General features: G+C 42.1%; 1 protein-coding gene across 1 annotated transcript in view; it reads right to left on the minus strand.

The window, feature by feature from the left end:
* sorcs2 (sortilin related VPS10 domain containing receptor 2) overlaps positions 1–18,947 on the minus strand; it is a 334,331-nt gene that overhangs the window by 43,878 nt on the left and 271,506 nt on the right. The window contains 3 exon segments of the mRNA XM_022752257.1: positions 4,572–4,636; positions 10,486–10,559; positions 15,564–15,728. Of these exon segments, the coding sequence (XP_022607978.1) occupies positions 4,572–4,636; positions 10,486–10,559; positions 15,564–15,728 (304 nt within the window).

The raw sequence follows: 18,947 nt of genomic DNA on the forward strand, positions 1-18,947 counted from the left end.
AGTCGTTAGTACGAAGCCTCGTTACTGATGACTCTCTCTCCCTCCCTCTCTCTCTCTCTCTGCTGTGTGTGTCTTATGTTTAGTTATTCCTCTGCCTCCTTTAGTAATAATGATACATGTGATGAATGTAGTTTATTTGCTGTAATGGAGGCGAGGCTCAGTGTATTGGAAGCGCTCCTCCTCTTCGCCGCAGTTCCCGAGCAGCCGGGAAACCAGAGTCTCTAGATGTAGAGACAATGCTGTTAGTTGTTAACTCTACAGTTGTAAAATCCTCCCAAATAGAACCTGTTTGATCCAAAAACTCCAACTCATTGATGAGGCACTCGGCTGACCAGTGGTGGAAATATGATCAGTCAGTCAGTCAGTCAGGAACATCCCAGATTATGGGACTGTTAAGGGCCAGCCAAAAACTTTCGTTTCATATGTCCCACATCTTTTTCCAAACTCTATGAGTCATGCCAGCTTCCCAATGGCCAGAAGGGATTATCCTCACAGAGACACACAGAGAGGTTAGTGCCTGTTGCAAAGCTCACCCACTACTGAATTTCAACCAGCAGCTGCATCAGCAACAGTGGCCGCTGAAACTCAGCCGTTATTCTCCTCCCAGAGGGGACAAGCCCCCCCCCCCCCCACACACACACACAAACACACACACACACACAAGCCTGCACCCATACACATGTCTGTACAGCAGCGAGTTATTGCAGCAGGGATGCACTAAGCGAACCCACGAAGCACACACACACACACACATCAATAGATACAACTGACCAACCTCTTCAGTGGATGATACATCTACCAGACTGACAGATATGATTCTCTAAGAGGTTGTTGTAATTATATGAAGATGTGGCTGGAGCACCAAAACACAGAGGGATTTTAGCCTCATGGGGACGTTAATGTGCTCAGCAAAACTTCATGGAAATCTGATTATTAGATTATGAGATATCGAGTGTAATGTTGTGATTTTAGCCCACAGACAGGTGGAGTCAGGGAGTTCATTTGCTCCTTTAAATGTCAAGGGAATAGAATATTCGATTTTAATATTTCTATATGTACTACACTATATTTTTACACTTTTATTTATGTCTTCTTAGCTTTTATTTTGACTTTTTTACACTGCACTTCCACTTCCTGTCTGCCCACCGTTCTACTGTTTTTGCAAAAATGAGAAAAATGAAGAAATGAATTTGCAAAAACCAAAATTGGACAATTTTTTGAATTTGGTTTTCTCACTTTTTGTTTGGAAACAAAAAACAAATAGACCACGTGATTTTGTTTTTTGATTATCCAATGATACCCAGCCAGTGAGGATATTTTAGCCTCACGGTAGAGATGAAGGAGCCACCTAATTCACTTAAGAGGGTCCAACTGCAGACCTCAAACCTGGGTACATGGAGGAAGTGTTGAGCTTGAATTAAAGAAGAGGGGAACCTAAAGCCTGTCTTTAAGGCTTTTAATAATTTATCTATTCTCTGAGTGAAACAAAAGCTGTTTAGTTAGCTTTTGGGATCGGCCCCTGGTTATTAAAGGCTATAGAACATGACATCAGGGAGAGAACTAGCTCACTTTAGGGGACCCTGCGCTCTTTACGGTGGCGTCTTAAAAATGTGCGACAACATCGTTTCTCTTTAAAGTGAAAGCACCAGAGAAAATAATCAAAGACAAAAAACTCAGTTCAGTTAAACAAGTCCACATCACATCAGTGAGTCTGTCCTCCTCGTCGGCTCTGCACTTCTGTTTCTCAGCTTCGTCTTTGTTCGAGAGGTGTCTGATCTAACAAATGGACTGGCTAATTTATTGAAAAGCCTGGACATTTAATCAAAGCAGCATACGGCGGGGAACTCATTAAAAAACTATTAGATTGGACTAAGTGTTCAGTTCCTGCCTGTGGCACAGACACGTCTTCATGACATTTGCTGTCCTCACACACCTGCAAACACACACACATACACACACACACACACACACACACACACACACACACACACATACTTCCTGCACCTACGCAGCAGAGATGGGGTGGTACAAGGAAACCTGCAAGAAGTAAATACTGACTTTGACAATAGAGAAGAGTGACTTCTTGAATAATTTATGACATCATATTGACTGCAAGAGTGTTTACTGTGTGTGTGTGTGTGTGTGTCTGTGTGTGCTTATCTACACATGTATGTCCATGTATGTCTCTCTCTCTGTCTCTCTCTCTCTGCAGGCCGAACAGTAAAGTGTGTGAACGCTTGCATGTTTGTGTGTATTGGTGCATGAGCAAGGTACACTCACGCTTTCCTGCACATCAATCTCCCTGATGACACAGACACACAAACACACTCCCCGCCAGCCTCCCTGTATACATGGCTCATTCATCAATCCACCACCCCCGTCTCTCTTTAGTCTCGTCCCACTGGTCATGAGTGGTCCTGGATGCAAAGCCCCCCCCCGCCACCCCCCCACCCCCTGACATGACATCGGCACGGCTCCTCGCCTCTGCAGAGACTCCTACAACTTTATGTCCTTCCTTGTAGCATGTCACCGTTTAACCTTGGCCATGCCATGTGAGGAGGGTGGGGGTTGGGGGTTCGGGGGGGGCACAGGGCGAACAGATTGGTTTGGCATGCCTGATCGCTTCAGCCCCCCCTCGACTAACTATCTATCTGGGCACAGAAGCAAGGAGAGGGAAAGGGAAGAGAATGAGGAGGAGGAGGAGGAGGAGGAGGAGGTGGAGGGGGGGAGGACCATGTGGCGCTGTCTAGCCCCAGGAAGAGCTCTCATGCCTGGGCAGCTGGCCCAGACAGACAGCCTTTCCCGTTCACCCTCCACAAACACAGGCAGCCTTGTTCGGGCTGACAGTTTTCACATTGCAGGCAGCATCTCTCTGTGTGTGGGTTCAAAGACTGCGAGTCTCCTTAAGGGATTCAAGAAGTGTTTGTATTTTTTCTAGAGGGGAGTTTTATGGAAGAAAAAGAGTTTGTCACTACAAATATTTAAAAAAAAAACAAAAAAAAAACATATCCTTCACTTTGCCCTTCATTATCTGTCGCCACTCTCTGACTCTGCCCACTCAGGTTTATTTAGAGTGGGGGATTATGGGTTGAGAGACCCAAAGGAGGTGAAGTCCAGAACACAGACATGCATTACAACCACACACAATCTCAAATACACTCACTACTTCTATTACCCTCTTGGCCCTTGTTGGCGGGTGAAGCACTAACCTGCCTGTCTGTCACTCAGCTGATATGATAATCCAGATTTGCTGTTGTTGCCCCGGGGGCCCATGGCGGCCCTCCTTAACTTACCCATTAAATCCCCATTGACCCCCCCCCAACAGCAAGGTCAACTATTCATCTCCACCTGTATTTACACTGCAGGCGACGTTTTAGACACTTAAAGGAAGATTCCTATTAAACACAATAGATTTCTAGTGTTTTGTGTTGTACTAGTGAAACCACATTTGAAGGTGGTACAAGCAAATTTTAGTGGTGGCACAAACACATTTATGTTTGAACATTTGCTCTGGCTCCTGTGAATTCACATGCAGGTTTCAAGTGAGTTGGAAACGAATAAAGAGAAGAGAAAAAAAAAGCATGTTAATGCTATTAGTGCTGCAATAATCTTTCAAATGTGGTACAAGCACCAAAATTGGTACGTTTCTCCCTCTAGGGCCATTCATTTGAAAAATCCCATAAGCCACTTGAAATTTTAAAATTATATGCCATTTTTGGCATATAGGAAACACATATTTTACCACAGAATTTTACCCAGGAGAGATTTCAATGATTTTGTAATGTAATCCTGTGTATCAGACTATGAGGATGTCAAATTCACAACTCTTAAATTTCCTTTCACTTCTACATTGTTAAAATGTTTCATTTGACACCTGGATTATTCTTATATGAGAAAATAGTGGATGAAAAAAAATAACATTTCCTTGCCAGAAATGGAGGCCATCTTGAATTTTCAAGCGGCTAATGAGTAATACCCAAGGAGGATTTGTGCCAAGTTTAGTACTTGTGTCCACATTTGAAAGGTTTCCCTGAAGTGTGCAGTTGTCTGCTGAGCTATATGGCTTTCTGACTCCATGAATGTAAGGAGAAACAAGGCACAAAAGAGGGAGACTGCTGAATGTAAACAATTCAGGTTTAAAGTTTTTCCAAAAATCTGCTTTGCGAATGTTTTCTGTGGAAGGAAATGCAACACATTCACTAGGCCTAAAGAACACACACATTTCATTTTGGTAATAAATACTTTTACTTTTCTTTAATTAAAAAAACAATTCACAAGTACGCCTTAAATGCTTAGTCACAGCAGAAGAGGCAAAGAGAAATATATTTGTTTTCCCCCCAGAAGAAAACCAGTCTGTTGTTGCAGCTTGGTTGGCTGGTTTGTAATTGGTCAACGTCACAAATTTGCATAATGAATTAACCAAAGTCAAACTCTTTTACTTTGCATCAGCAAGCAAATGCACGAATCAAAGCAAAGTCATTTAAGTGAATCATTTTGGTAACATTTAGCTGTGACTGTGTGACCAAGCCCGAGCATCACCATGAGGTGAATGAGCAGGAGCATCACCGTACCTCCACTCGAATCCTGCATTTCCATGTGCACCAGATCAGGGTCCACATCCACACCGGATACAGACCTGCAACACAGAGGATTATTACTAGCATCAATAACATTTCTGATCAGGGACAGTAAGACCGCATGACACCAAATTTAGATTTTAGATAAGGTATCTAACAAGCACAGTCAACAAATCAAGTCTCATTTTTTGAATCCAGTATTCCTAATACGATCATGCTGGACAGGAAGTAGTTTGTCCTTCGTGTTGCAAAGCGAGAGATAGTGTGAGGGGGTCGGGGTGATACATGGGCATGTCTTCACTTTCAAGTAGGAGCTCAGCATTCTTGTCAAACCTGCAACTGACAGTAACCACAGTCTTCTCCTAACATAACCTTAACCAGCTTCTTTAGTTACACAACCATACCTCAACGCAAGGGTCTCCAACCTGTTTTCTGCTGAGAGCTCCTCATGTCTGATATCACTGGTTACATTTATTCATATATCGTATCAAAACACTCAAAACAAACCAGATGAATAAGATCATTTGACAAGTCCCCAAATATCATCATCCAAAAACATCTGAAACTCACATCAGTGTGAGTTTTTGTGTCAAAAATCAGAGTCATGATTCAGTTAGACCTGAACACGCAGACACGAAAACACCACCGCAAATAAACCTCCATAAAGCCGATCAGAAAACCAGAGAAGAAGAAGCTCCAGTGATAGTTGTAAGCACATCCAATGGTACATAACATAACAGGAACTTTCCAAAATGTACAAACAACAAAGATGGGTTAAAAAAAAGAAAGAAAAGGGGGCTCAAGTCGAAGACCACAGTTAAACTCACTGTATCCATGGCAACGTATTTGTCGGAAAAGTTTAGTTCATATCTGTTCTGTAATCAGAGGAGTCTCTATTACTGCACACAGCTGATCTGATGTAAACAAACTCATCTGATTGACCATTGACGGATAATTATTAGGTGTTGAAGAGAGAGAGCGGGAAGGGGGGGTGGGGGGTGTCTGTCTGTGTATTTGAGTTAGTTCATTTGGATTGTGTTGTTTGTCACAACTACAATCTTTGTTGAGCTTAAACCGTACTGTAGTTGCCATAATCAGATCGTGACACACAGAAGAAATTCAAAATAGCTGCCATTCAACGGTCACTGAAGCTGCCGCTGTAGATGCTGTTGTGTTCGAGTGGGCTGGGACACTTTCACTTTGTTCGCAGCTTCATCATCTTGACAGAAAGTAGATGGACTGAACTAATTTCATCACAGGTCCACAAATGAATCGTGCCGCAGTGGCAGGTTTATTTATTTGAGAAATAAAATATTTAAAACTGAATATTTGATTAAAATGTGCAGTGACTGAATCATAGATGACAACATCCCAGATTATACATACTGCATCCTTTTGGTCCCCTTTGATTTAGATACCTCTGTAAATATGCACAGCTCAGCTCTTCCTGGAAAGTGCTCCGCTTTGCCTCGCCTGCTTACAAAGCTCCAAAAATGTTTATACCCTTGTTCCTTCTTAGAAGCCATCTGACATACTGTACAGTACGCTCGCTCTGCCTGCCCTTCTGTGAACACTAAACCGAGTAGTTCATCTGATTAGGACTGTGTAGTGCAGTCTGTGAAATTTCCCCAGCCCAGTAAAGACAGAATGGAGATTTAAAACCTCATTACTTTTCCTATAAAGAGCCTTTACAAGCAATTAGCAAGCCATGGGGGGAGAGGAGGGGGGGGGGGGGCTGGATCACAGGAAATGCTACAGGATCTGCATCTGTACGATCAGTTAGCTTCCTGACATTCAAGGACTTCTAGCAACACATATGATGGTATACGTGTTTATTGCTTCATCAAACCAATAGAAACTCAAGTTTTCTACAGGGCGTGATGATGATATCCATAAAAATTTAGGTGAGCCGCTTTATATTAGAATTTTACAGCTCTCCCTTTTAAAGCAGCTGATGATACCACGACAAATTCAGATGACCTCCATGAAGGTTTCATCAGTCTGGTCCCAACAACCCACATGAATCAGGCAATTCTCCCTATGGGACAACAAAACTTACACAGTCTTGTGGGGGATCTCTCCTGTCAGGTTTAGTGACACTTGTTACATATTAGACTAGCAGCCTTTTAAACAGAGCCGTGTGCAGCTACAGCAGGTGGAAGGCTCGCCTCGTTCTTTCCTTCCTCGTCACTGTTTTTGATGGAGATAAACATCAGATTCATCTAATTGAACATGTTTGCAGTCAGACTGGAGCACAATATATGTACATACTGTATATATACACATATATACTGTATATACATATCAGATGGACTTCATATTTGGTCAGTCTAGCCTCAAGACCTGCATGAGACTACATTGCGGAGCTTCTGAGTTTTCGTTGAATGGCGTGGCGAAATGTTTCGCCACAAAAGAGGAAGTTGTTGTAAATCTTATTATACCTTGTCCAATCTGCCCCAAACTTTACATGTTGTATAACACTGCTGCTCTGAAGACATCTTCATGTCAATATTCAAATGTGTTAAGATTAGACTGACCGACACATGAGTAGTAGGCCAGCAGTTCGGTAATGAGTAAGAAAGCTGCTTAAAAGACAAAGCAAAGGACTAGAAAAAACTAATCATTCATCTTGGTTACGTAGCTGTTGCCTGTTAGAATACTTCTGACCAACAGGTCCCACCTTTTTCCTGCTGAAGTCTCCTTGACTGAGGCTTTGAACCTCAGCCTTCTCACTCAACGCAGGTTACTCCAGATAAAAGTGTCAGCTGCATGCTTGATATGCAAATGCCTAAGATTGAAGGTGAGAGCAGACTCCGCACCGGCAATACATCATTTAACTGACGTTTTGGTCCAGTTAGAGCTTCATCACAGCCTAACTGTGTGGGGTTTCCTCCTCCTTTGGTCGGGGAAGTGAAAGTAGCCAGACTGAGAGGGCTGAAAGGGAGGCTGGGGAAATGAAATGAACGACAGACATGACTGATAGAGAGATAGGAGGGTTGATAAATACAGGGGAGAATGGCTTTAGAAGAAAAGGGGGAGGAAGTGCAACACACTGTGAAAACATCCTCCCTGGGCTCGAATTCAGCTTCATCCCAGCTCTGGTTTCACCATTGGTTTAAGCTTTTATCCATACGCTTTTCATAGCATTTTCATCACCTAACCGAACAACCTTTTACTTTTTGTTGTCAGCCGTCATCCTGCGAGATGCCGGTTCAATTTCAAAACTGCTGTTACTTTTTTTTATTCAGAATGACAAACAAAAACTTTACAACTCGGGATCAACAAGAACAAGGTCCACCGGAACAACATTTGGCCAGACCACCCCGGCAGCAGGATGATTTTAATGTGATGTTTTTAATGTGATTTATGTGCGATGGCTGCCAGACCCCTGTTCTCCTGTTGCTTTTATGACTGTTAGGCCACAGGCACGGCTAAGGCCAGAGCCAGCGACGTTAGCTAATGCTGTCTGCTCCTGACCACACACATTTATAGCACATGTATGCACAGGCATGTCCGCACAGAGCTGGTCGTAACTTCACGGTGTGTGCAGGCCTGAATACCTGAGTGTCTGCCGCAGGCAGTTTTACCTGAGCCAAATCAAATACAACAGTATGTGGTTCAGTTTCAGAGTAGCAGGGATTAAATGTACATTGTAAAATAATCATTTGAAGTCCTACTTCCCTGATACAGCGTTAGTCAGACTAAAAAAACACATGCTGGATTTAAATTTAGGTTATAATGAAATCCAGACGTGAAAAGTGAAATGTTGGTGAAACTTAAAGTTCTAATCTGTAACTTTTCCACATTTAAATGTCTAAAAACAACTGGACCTATGTTCTATATGTTGTTTAGTTGTGTTCTTACATTCTCCCAAATTCACTTAATTTGCCTAATGTAGCAAAATGACTCAGCTACAGCCTCTGAGGTGAAGGTGTGAGTGAGAATCACCTCATCAGGGGGGAGCGACGTTTAAGGGGGTCTATAGTTGTCATTGCAAAATCCGTCAATATGCCAAATATTTGCCTGGTTTCCCTCTCCTGACTGTGTGTGCCTGCCACCCAGGTTTAGACGACTAAAAGTATGTAAATCTTTTAAAGTTATAATCTGTAACTTTTCCAAGTTTAAATGCCTAAAAACAACTGGACCTGCGTTCTATATGTTGTTCAGTTGTGTTCTTACATTATCACAAATGTTCCATCACTTCTCAAACCAGAGAAATCTGTGATTTTTAACATGTCAGTGACATCATATCCTCTGTGATCATGTGTCAGTGTGTTTGTCAGACAGAAGCTCAACATTGACTTTTATCTAGTTTTAAGCCACATACACTTTTTACACCTTGGGAGGAGGAGGAGGAACCGGGCGGAGCTTACGGTAATGGTGGTGAAGACAACGTGATCCCACGCTATTCAATGAGTTGATGACATCACCCAACGCCGTCTTTTGTTGTTGTTTAGATTGAGAGACCCCCGAGAGGCAGAAGTTACAGACTGTTTAAGATAACTCTGCATTACAGGGGTCATGGTTTAGTGTGCATATTCAGATCCCAACTCTGATCAAGAGTATGTAACTTTAGTGTAAAGTGGGAAGTAATTAAGGCCCTCTTTCCTTCCTGGCCCTATTCGCCCCCCCCCCTCCACCTTCTCATTCTCTCACAGCACAGTGTGTGGATGATTTGTGCGTTACAGTTGGTGGTATAAATCAGAGGTGTCTGGGCATCCGCACCAGCTCATTTACTATCTGCAGTGAGAGGAAACAAACAGGAGCCTGCGATGCCTTCCTGACCTTCAGAAAAAGAGAGTAAACTCAATTTTATTTAAACGAGTGCATTGTCTTACAGTAATGCACATAATTGTACAGGAAGGAGTAGGAAGACACAAAGCTGAGAGAAGAAGAAGAGGGAGAGATATATGATACAAGATAGCATGGAGGGGAGAGTGAGGAGGGGAAGGATTGGAAGAGATAGCTCTCGAGCTGTGAAATATTACATGTGAGGGGAAAAGCCATATACTTCCACCTGCTGTGGGAACTTTTCCTGCCTCTGCAACCACAAAAATATCAAGAGATTCATCCATAAAACGGTCCGCTGCGTAAACTCCAGTGCCAGTGCTTACCAACACATTCCAATTCAAATTCATGATTAAGAAAACTTTTTTTATTACAGCAGACGTAAAACTGATTTATTAGCATCTGGTACAAACCTGCTGTAGAGATCATTTTCATGTTTGAGCAGTGTTGTGTAAATAGCACATGGCATGTGTGATATACAGGATATAGTGATATAGAGTGTCTGACAAAACTTGATCAAAACATAGTTTCCTGCATCGGGCTTTTGATTTCAATCTAATAAGTCAAACAAGAAATAAAAAACTGAAGTAAAATAAACCCCCATGCTTGTATTACCATTGGATAACATATAGAGCTCCAAGGGAAAAATATAACCAGCCAACGTTGAAAACTGAGAGTTTAAACCAGCAAATGGTAAATAAGTCTGTTGTAAAAGAAAAATGAATCATATATTGCTTTAAGCTGTATTAAAATGGGAAATACATTTATTTTCTTACTTTCCAAGAGTGAGATGAGAAGATTGATTTGATGTCTTTTCTGTAGGTTTATTACAAAGCTGGAGGACATGGTTTGTTTATCTTAGCATAAAGACTGGAACCAGGGGAACTAGCTAGCTAGCCTGGTTCTCTTCAACAGTACAAACAATAACTCTACACTCTCATTTTCACAGTGTACCTCGTTTGTTTAACACATACATGACCGGAAATGTGAGGCAGTAATTAGGCTCACAAGCACTTTGAGCTAAATGCTAAAATCAGCTCACAATGACAACGCTAACAGGCTTAATGTTGACCTTGCTCACCAACTCAGTGTAGTGTAATAAAGAGAAAGTTTAACTGACCAGAAGACTCTGTCCTTGGTCACCCGCTCCTGAAGCAAAGTCCACTTGCGGCCCAGGTCTGTGGAAGCGAAGAGCTGCATGGAAAAAAAAGGCAGGAGAAGAGTAGATCAGAGCTTACAGTGGTAGCTGTAAAGCTGCATGTGGGCAATGTGTGGAATGGTTGAAAACTGCTGTGGAACCGCTGTAAACAACTGACATCATCACGTCCTATTCTCTCTCTGGCTGCCATTTCTCCTTGTATCCAAGCAGCAGAAGTAGGTCCTCTGACCCCCCCCCCCCTTTTTTTTAATATTAATATTAATATTATTTTTATTTTATTTTTTATTTATTATGATGATGATGATGGTTTTTAATTTATGAGGTGTTGCATATTTTATGTTGTTTGATGTGTTTACTGCTTATGTTCTGTATGTTCTTTGGTATGGCACCACCACGTTTGTGTTTTCAAAAATCTCAATAAAAAGGTTTGAATAATAACGTCCTATTCTCTCCCACTGTCTGTGCTCATGATTATTTACCTCAACTCCAGAACGTTACAGGCTTGTATTAGAGGCAGGTCTTCATGTCTAACGCCCTCTGATATATATCTGAGGACATTTGCCCCGTCAGCTGTTGGGTTTTTAAAGAAGTTCTTGACATAGTTGTCAATGCAATTAACAAATATTGATGGACTCTCAGTGCCTGTAATTTATTATGATGAAATCTACTGTAGGTTAAGATGTTTTTGTGTCTAAATGTATTGTTTATTTATTTATGATGCGTACTGGTTGTGTTGTTGACTACTGTTGCAGACCGAATTGCCCCTTGGAGACAATAAAGACTTTCTATCTATCTATCTATCTATTACGGTATTTTCGCATTACGTTTCTGTATGTTGTGTTAAAGTTACTGCATTCTGTATTATCACAAACTCACCACTTGTAGCGTTTCAGTGAGCAGAAGCCCTTTAGGCCTGGGACACACTGGGTGCGTGCCGTGTGCGTGGCAGCTGTGGAACATCTTGCTTTTTATTTCGGTGCACGTGTTAGCAGCTGCGTCAAGTGATCTACAGATTCGGCGTCTCGTCTATTTTTCACGCGTGACATAGACAGAGAAAAGACCCGTCGATGTCATATTGACACACCAGCAACATTACGTAAAGCTGACACCTTCGTCTGTAGTTGAAGTTGAATCTAAATGTGATACAGACATGAACAAATATAGATATTATGTTTTTTGAACATTGTAGCAGCTGCATGTGGAGACAGTGACATTTTAGTGACGTTTTCTGTCAAAAATAAATGAGAAATTAATTGATAATGGAAAGAAACTCAACATTGGAGTAGCCTGCAAACTCTATGTAGACGCACGTATGCACGTGCGATCCGCAGCAGTTCAGTGACGCAGCCGCCACGCACACGCCATACAGCCAGTGTGTTCCCGGCCTTACATTATAAAGCCTTACCCCAGTCCTACTACTGGCTGTATCCTTTACAATGGAGGATAAATTAACTCTATTTGGAAAAAAAACAATCCAAGACTTTAAGACTGAGCTCAATGAATTATTAATAACAGCGGTTTATATGCGTGTTAGAGTGTGTGCTTAGGACTTCTATTTTATGAGCAGTGAGAGGGAATGTGTATTTGTACTGATGTGTGTGTGGGTGTTGTCTAAGCTTGTATGGCAGTGATTGCACCCAAAATTAAAGTCTATTGAATCCCTCACACAACGTATCCTTAATATCTGAAAAGCACATTGGAGCTGAGAAAAAGATTTCATCAAACAAACTTCCTCCGCCATAGAAAAACACAACTTTCTCAAACTGTGAAACGCATTCTCAACTCTTGCCACGCTCAAATCCAATGTGACTTACAATAGAGGGGCAAACCTCAAGCTTCAGTACAGAGGGAGACTTTGGATTATGCACTAAACTCTAAATCTGTTCAATAAGACAAAGTGCAAGGTGTTAACGGTGTTAGAAGAGGAAGTGCTCATGAAAGACACGAGTCTTCAGGAGATTTTTGGAGATAGAGATGGACGCCTCTGCTCTGATAGCATTTCACTCCACCATTGCTGTTCCTTGGTCTCTACATCCTCTCTCCATATATGCTCATAACAGCCTTTCTTGCTCAGCCTTATCAGCAACTGTGACTCATTCGCAAACAAACCCATTCCTGAAGCACATTCCAAACGAGCATGCCCAGCGGTGAAAAAAGGGAAAAGGAGAGCTGATTCTGACCTTGATAGAAGTCTGTCCCTGCCCTCATGAACCGTCTTAATTCAAACGTTCTGCTACGCATCCTCCCATCATCCTCTAGCTAAATGATTTTTTTTGTTCTGTTTGAATGGATTCCTTGCCTCCATCTGCAGCCTGCCCATATGGAACAGATTAAAACCTAATTGAATTTCTTGTTTAATTATGTGTAAATTATTGAAGTTGAGGAGGAGTTCACTCAAACTTATGAACTGTTGTGGACCTGATGTCCCACCTCTATCTGTCTAGCTCCATTTCCACTTGACAGTACACTTTTCAATTAGAGTGTGTGTGTGTGTGTGTGTGTGTGTGTGTGTGTGTGTGTGTGTGTGTGTGAACCTGTGAGAGTGTGAGTTTGACATGTTGAATTGACAACCAGTCTTTATATACATATATACTGTATATATAAAGATATATATACAGGATATTTATGTTTGAGATTAGATTTATTTATTTCTATTCACTCCAGTGGTCTTCTTTACAGTCATGTCTCAAAATGAAGATAACATCGCTGACCCTCCCTCCCTGACTCTCCTGAAGCAAAGACACCTTTTGGAAATTATGAGTTTATCGCTGGTGCCAGAAACAGTGGAACCTGTGCGCTTTAAAGCACATCAGTGTTTCCCAATTGTTTTGTTTTGTGGCCCTTTTACATGACCCAGTGTCCACTTGTGGTCCTCTCATCACAGGTTATGGTCTGAGTGTGTCTGGATGAAAGATGAGAGGAAGTGATTTTTCCTTCTTGGACTGTTGAAAGAATCTGGTATTTCACAAGAATATTGCAAAACACAGAGAAACAGGAGAAGAACTGGAATCACCTCCTCGTGGTCCTCTGCCTCCTACACTCAGACGAGTTTCAGATTACATCCCTGTTTATCCAGTCATAAAAAATACGAACCATTTGTGTGAATTTTCTTTTTCATGATTGCTGTATAAAATCTTGAGTTATGATTAAAAAGTGTTTTGTGAGGGCACAGTGACCTTGACCTTTGACCTTTGACTAATAAAATCTAATCAGTTCATCTTTGAGTCGAGGTGAAGGTTTTATGCCTTTAGTCTACAGCTGCAGTGAGAGCAGGTGAACATTTGTACCAAATTTGAAGAAATTCCCTCAAGGCGTTCCTGAGATATCGTGTGCACGAGAATGTGATGCACGGACGGACAACCTGAAATTATGTCTCCAGCTCCGACTGTGAGATAGCTGAGACATAATCATAAACATCATTTTGGTCAACGAAGACCTTTATTCCTTTTATTTTTAAGAGGCCTAAAATGAACTTGGGACACCTTGAATGGGTTTTAACTGTGAGGTTGGAACCCCGGCTGTAAAAACAAACTCATGCAGTGTAAAGGCTGGCAGATGTTTCATTGTGTATTAATGCCTCAAAATTAATGAGACCTGCAACAAGGCGTAAGCAATACATAGTACAGCACTGTGGTGTCATGTTTGCTGCGATTGGACCGACAATGTTAAAACTATGAAAACAGTGAACCCCTGTGTAGCAGAGAGGGCTGGATGGAGAACAGCAGGGCGCGACATGGCGAGCCGTGTAGCAGACATATTTTCTGATGTGTAAGTGTGTATACGTGCTCATTAATACTTAAGAAGCCGCTGTCACGGTATAATTGTCAGTGTTAATTAGTCCACTTTAACACTTGTATTAACACTGACAGTTTTGCTTAGACGGGATTTCAAAACACCACAGGGAGGAATTCACTGAGAATCTTGTGATGAAGGTAATTACACAATGTTTGTACTGTCTGATACGAAAACATACAAAGAGCTCTGATGCATGGTGCTGTATGTTTCGTCGGGTTTTGGGAGGAGCAGTGTGTCTAAGTTCAGGTACATTTCCCCTGAAGCATTCAGGTTAGATACTGTAGCTACAGTCCCTGCTAGCTTCTCAAAATGATGTCACGTTTCCAGTAGCGAGTTATTTTACCATTAAGTAGCATGGTATTGTTACCAAACACCAAATCTGGATATTTAAATTACACCAAAATATAACGAGTGGATTCGTCATATTACTTAACAGATGTTTCTCTCCCATGCTTCAAAGCAGTAAGCTACATTTTGTTAGCTTTTAGTATTAGCTTGCTTCTCAGGCTGCATGTTCAAGCTTCAACTTGTGGGGACAGGGAGACCATCTTGATACTCTCTGCTCTTTCACCTGTCCACCTGGAGACAGCAGGCGGTGGGCGGGGCAGAAGGCCTGATCCAGATTTCTCAATCAGGAAGTAAGAGTAGATGAACTTCAGACCCAGTTTTCCATTTTTTATGTTTATGTTTTATGTTTTTTTATGTGTGAAAATCATGTTTAACAAAATAGCAGCGATAGCTAGCTGAGGATTTAAACACACCTGGAGAGAAACTTTAACATCTAAACTTGCCTCATCTTAATCACAGCGACAGATTAGCCGAATTTACTTGGAAGAGAAAAACTGTCCATTGGAAGTATCACAGTTTATAGACTGATTTTTTGATTCATCTTTGACTTACTGTACTTAGAGTAGTTGTGGACACATACAGTTTTCAATTTGGGTGTACTGTTTCAGTTAAACCTCCAGTTAAGATGGTTATGATAGTCTGGTTGAACTGTTCTGTTTATTTCACTTGCATAAGAAGGTTTGCCTCCCAGCTGTATTGCTGTATGGTAAATCACACTTCAGGTTTTCTCTGAGGTTTGTTTTCTGCCGGTGTGTGTGAAAATTGAAATTTAATGCATTGCTGCACTGCCTGCAGAGGAATCCTGGTGGTTTAACACCAGTGCTGCTTCTTGTTCATTCATTCCGCTACAGAATCAACTATTTATTGTGATGTGTCTGCGGCGCCGTGATACCCACCCTGCCCTCCTTGCAGTAAGCCAGGAGCTTGTCTTCTTCCTTGGGGTGGAAGACGAGCGTGTCTGGGGTGAAGGCGATGGGCTGTCGCTGGAAGGAGGAACCTTCGTCCGTGCTGATAAACAGCATCTGATCCCGTTCGTTTATGGATGAACCCACCAGCACCACCTGTGAGAGAGACAGACAGCAAAGAGAAGGGAAGAAAACAGAGGTCAAAAACTGAAATGTCACATTGACTTAAGTATTTTCTCAGGTTCCTTCCGTTTCTCTTGATCGTCTTTGAGACGTGTCTACACCTTGATCTGAGTTCATCTGTGGTAACTTCAGCTGATTGGACATGATGTGTAAAGACTCACACCCGTCTATATCAGGTCTCACAGCTGACAGTGCAGATCAGAGCAGAAAGCATGAGGAGGAGGGAACTGCTGCAGAGCTCAGAGACAGAACCGTGTCGAGGCTCAAAAACATTTCTGCTGCATTGAAGGTTCCCAAGAGAACAGCAACCTCCATCATTCTTAAATGATGGAGGGACTAACTGAGCAATCAGGGAAGAAGGGCCTCGGTACAAGAGGTGACCAAGAACCCAATGGTCTCTCTGGCTGAGCTTCAGAGATCCTGTGTGGAGATGGGAGAAACTTCCAGAAAGACAACCATCACTGCAGCTCTCCACTGATCTGGCCTTTATGGCAGAGTGCCCAGACAGAAGCCTCTCCTCATTGAAAGGCGTTTGGAGTTTGGGAAAAAAAAAAGCACCTAAAGGATCTACTGTATCCCTGACTCCCAGACTGAGAAGCAAGATTCTCTGCACCGATAAGACTAAGATTTGCTTGGCCTATTTGGGGGGTGTTCTTCAGTGGCAGGGACAGGGATACTGGTCAGAGCTGAGGGGAAGCTGAATGGAGCAAAGAGATATCCTTCATGGAAACCTGGTCCAGACCACTCAGGACCTCAGACTGGGAGAGCCCAAGACTTGAGGCTGTAATCACTGCTGAAAGTGTTTCCACCAAGTAGAGTAGTAAAGGGTCTGAATACTTATGTCAATGTGATATATCAGTTTTTCCTTTTTACTGAATTTGAGAAGGGGAAATTAATTCAAATGATTTTAATATGAGGCTGCAGTGTAACAAAATGTGAAGGTCTGAATACTTCTGCATGCACTGTTTAGTAATGCTATTGGAAAACTGATGAATATAAATGCATGCATGGCCACACGCACATTTATTCAAGGCCATTTTTCAGGCCATAAGAACTTTCTGTCCACTTTACATGCTGCTTAGACCGTAGCAACACTGTATTGATTATCTATTCAGAGTTATACAGCTCATAAAGTTAAGGCATTAAACACGGGGCACCCCAGGACCTGCCAACCCACCAATCACAATTATATCCTGGACACCCAGAGTGAGGCCTATAGGGCTGATCGATGGGACTAATGAACCAGTCACATTCATTACGGGGTCGTGATAGGTGGGAATCTGTTGAATTAGGGTTTATAGGTGCTGTTGTTTATTATTGCAGCTGGTCTGTACAGAAAGTATTTCTTATGGTGCAGGAATCTTTTCGACTGTTTCTTCAGGTCCACCACGTAACGAAAACACTCGCTGACGGTTTGGTTTTTCCTAAACATCTGTTTCATTCAGTCGCCAGGGTTTTAGATTAATGGATGCAAAGCAGCAAAGAGACACAAAGTGTATAAAAGGAAAGTGCCGCTTGTAATGATGATTTAAAACATTAATTAGGTATGTATGTTATGCACGCAGACAAATGCTGTGGTAAGAAAAGCTTTCTTTTTAACGATGTTTAGCCTCACTCAGACTCCTGATCTGCTCATTGACTCCTCAAGGAACCAAACCACAAATATCCAGCTATCTCAAAAGTACAAGTTTGTTATCGTTGTTCAAGGTTGGCAGAAGTTAGTACTGTAGCATTCTAGTGTTCGTGCCTGGACTTAGTGGTGAAACAACACTAAACTGGATTCCACAGCTGGCCCCAGAGATAAGCAACAGCTGCTTAGGGCCCCATCAAACAACCAAACAGCCAAATAGCAGTGATGCATTCTGTGTAGTTTGTGACAGGCAGTGTAAAGGCCCTCAGGAACTTTTTTCTGAATCACCTTTTGTACTTTAAGCAATGGACTCTGACATGAGCACAAATAGTTCTTCCAAAGGTACAACAATTTTCACTTCAGTTATTTCACTTAAACTCACAGTCTGTGCCTTCTGCCTCCAGGGGCCTCAAGCTAAACAATAACAAAAGACGGTGTTGAGTGACCGGTTTGGATTCCTTCAGTGTCAGTGGTTCAGGAAATCAAACAGACCTGGTGATTCTAACTGTTAAAAACACTGAATGAAGCAGTTTGACATGTAAAGTCAGTGTTTGAGCGACGCTGTACGGAGGACAGAGACTCAGGGAAGAGCTGGAGCTGAGATTGATGCTAACCTTTGTTCTGATTGTTTCTCTGATAACTTATGAAGCAGACGTTCAGCAGGTTTTTACCAGCAGCTGAATGATCCACAGAGGTGTCCTCCTCTCCATAACAAACACACCAGAGGATTAAACTCAGAGATTCAGCGACGCTCTTCAGTGACACAGGACAGGACGTCTCCAGCAGCTGGGAGCTGAGCTGTCTAACATTTCCTCAGCTTGTTTCTCTGATAACTTCAGATCCAAACGTCCACGACTAAAATCCTTCATCTGGTTCAAATATAGAGCTGAAAACCACCAAGGTGTCAAAAGTGTCTGTGGCTTAAAACTAGATAAAAGTCAATGTTGAGCTTCTGTCAGACAAACACACTGACACATGATCACAGAGGATATGATGTCATTGACATGTTAAAAATCACAGATTTCTCTGGTTTGAGAATTGATGGAACATTTGTGATAATGTAAGAACACAACTGAACAACATATAGAACATAGGTCCAGTTGTTTTTAGACATTTAAACGTGGAAAAGTTACAAATTATAACTTTCAAAGATTTACATACTTTTAGTCGTCTAAACCTGGGTGGCTGGCACACACAGTCAGGAGAGGGAAACCAGGCAAATATTTGGCATTTTGACGGATTTTGCAATGACAACTATAGACACCCTTAAACGTCGCTCCCCCCTGATGAGGTGATTCTCACTCACACCTTCACCTCAGAGGCTGTAGCTGAGTCATTTTGCTACATTAGGCAAATTAAGTGAATTTGTAAGCCTTGAGACACAAGCATGCACACACACAGAGACCCTCCTCAGTATTCTTATCATGACCACAATTAGGCAGCGTGCGTAGCATGCCTCACATCTTGTCGGCTGCACTATTTGAGAGCTTGGTCTCTGTTTGTGTGTAACTTCTGCTTGTTCTGAACACACGTCCCTGAGCAGCATAGTCAATTAAAGGCCC

The sequence above is a fragment of the Seriola dumerili genome, unplaced genomic scaffold, assembly GCF_002260705.1.
Source record: "Seriola dumerili isolate Sdu_G_001 unplaced genomic scaffold, Sdu_1.0 BDQW01000167.1, whole genome shotgun sequence".
NCBI classification, from domain to species: Eukaryota; Metazoa; Chordata; class Actinopteri; order Carangiformes; family Carangidae; genus Seriola; species Seriola dumerili.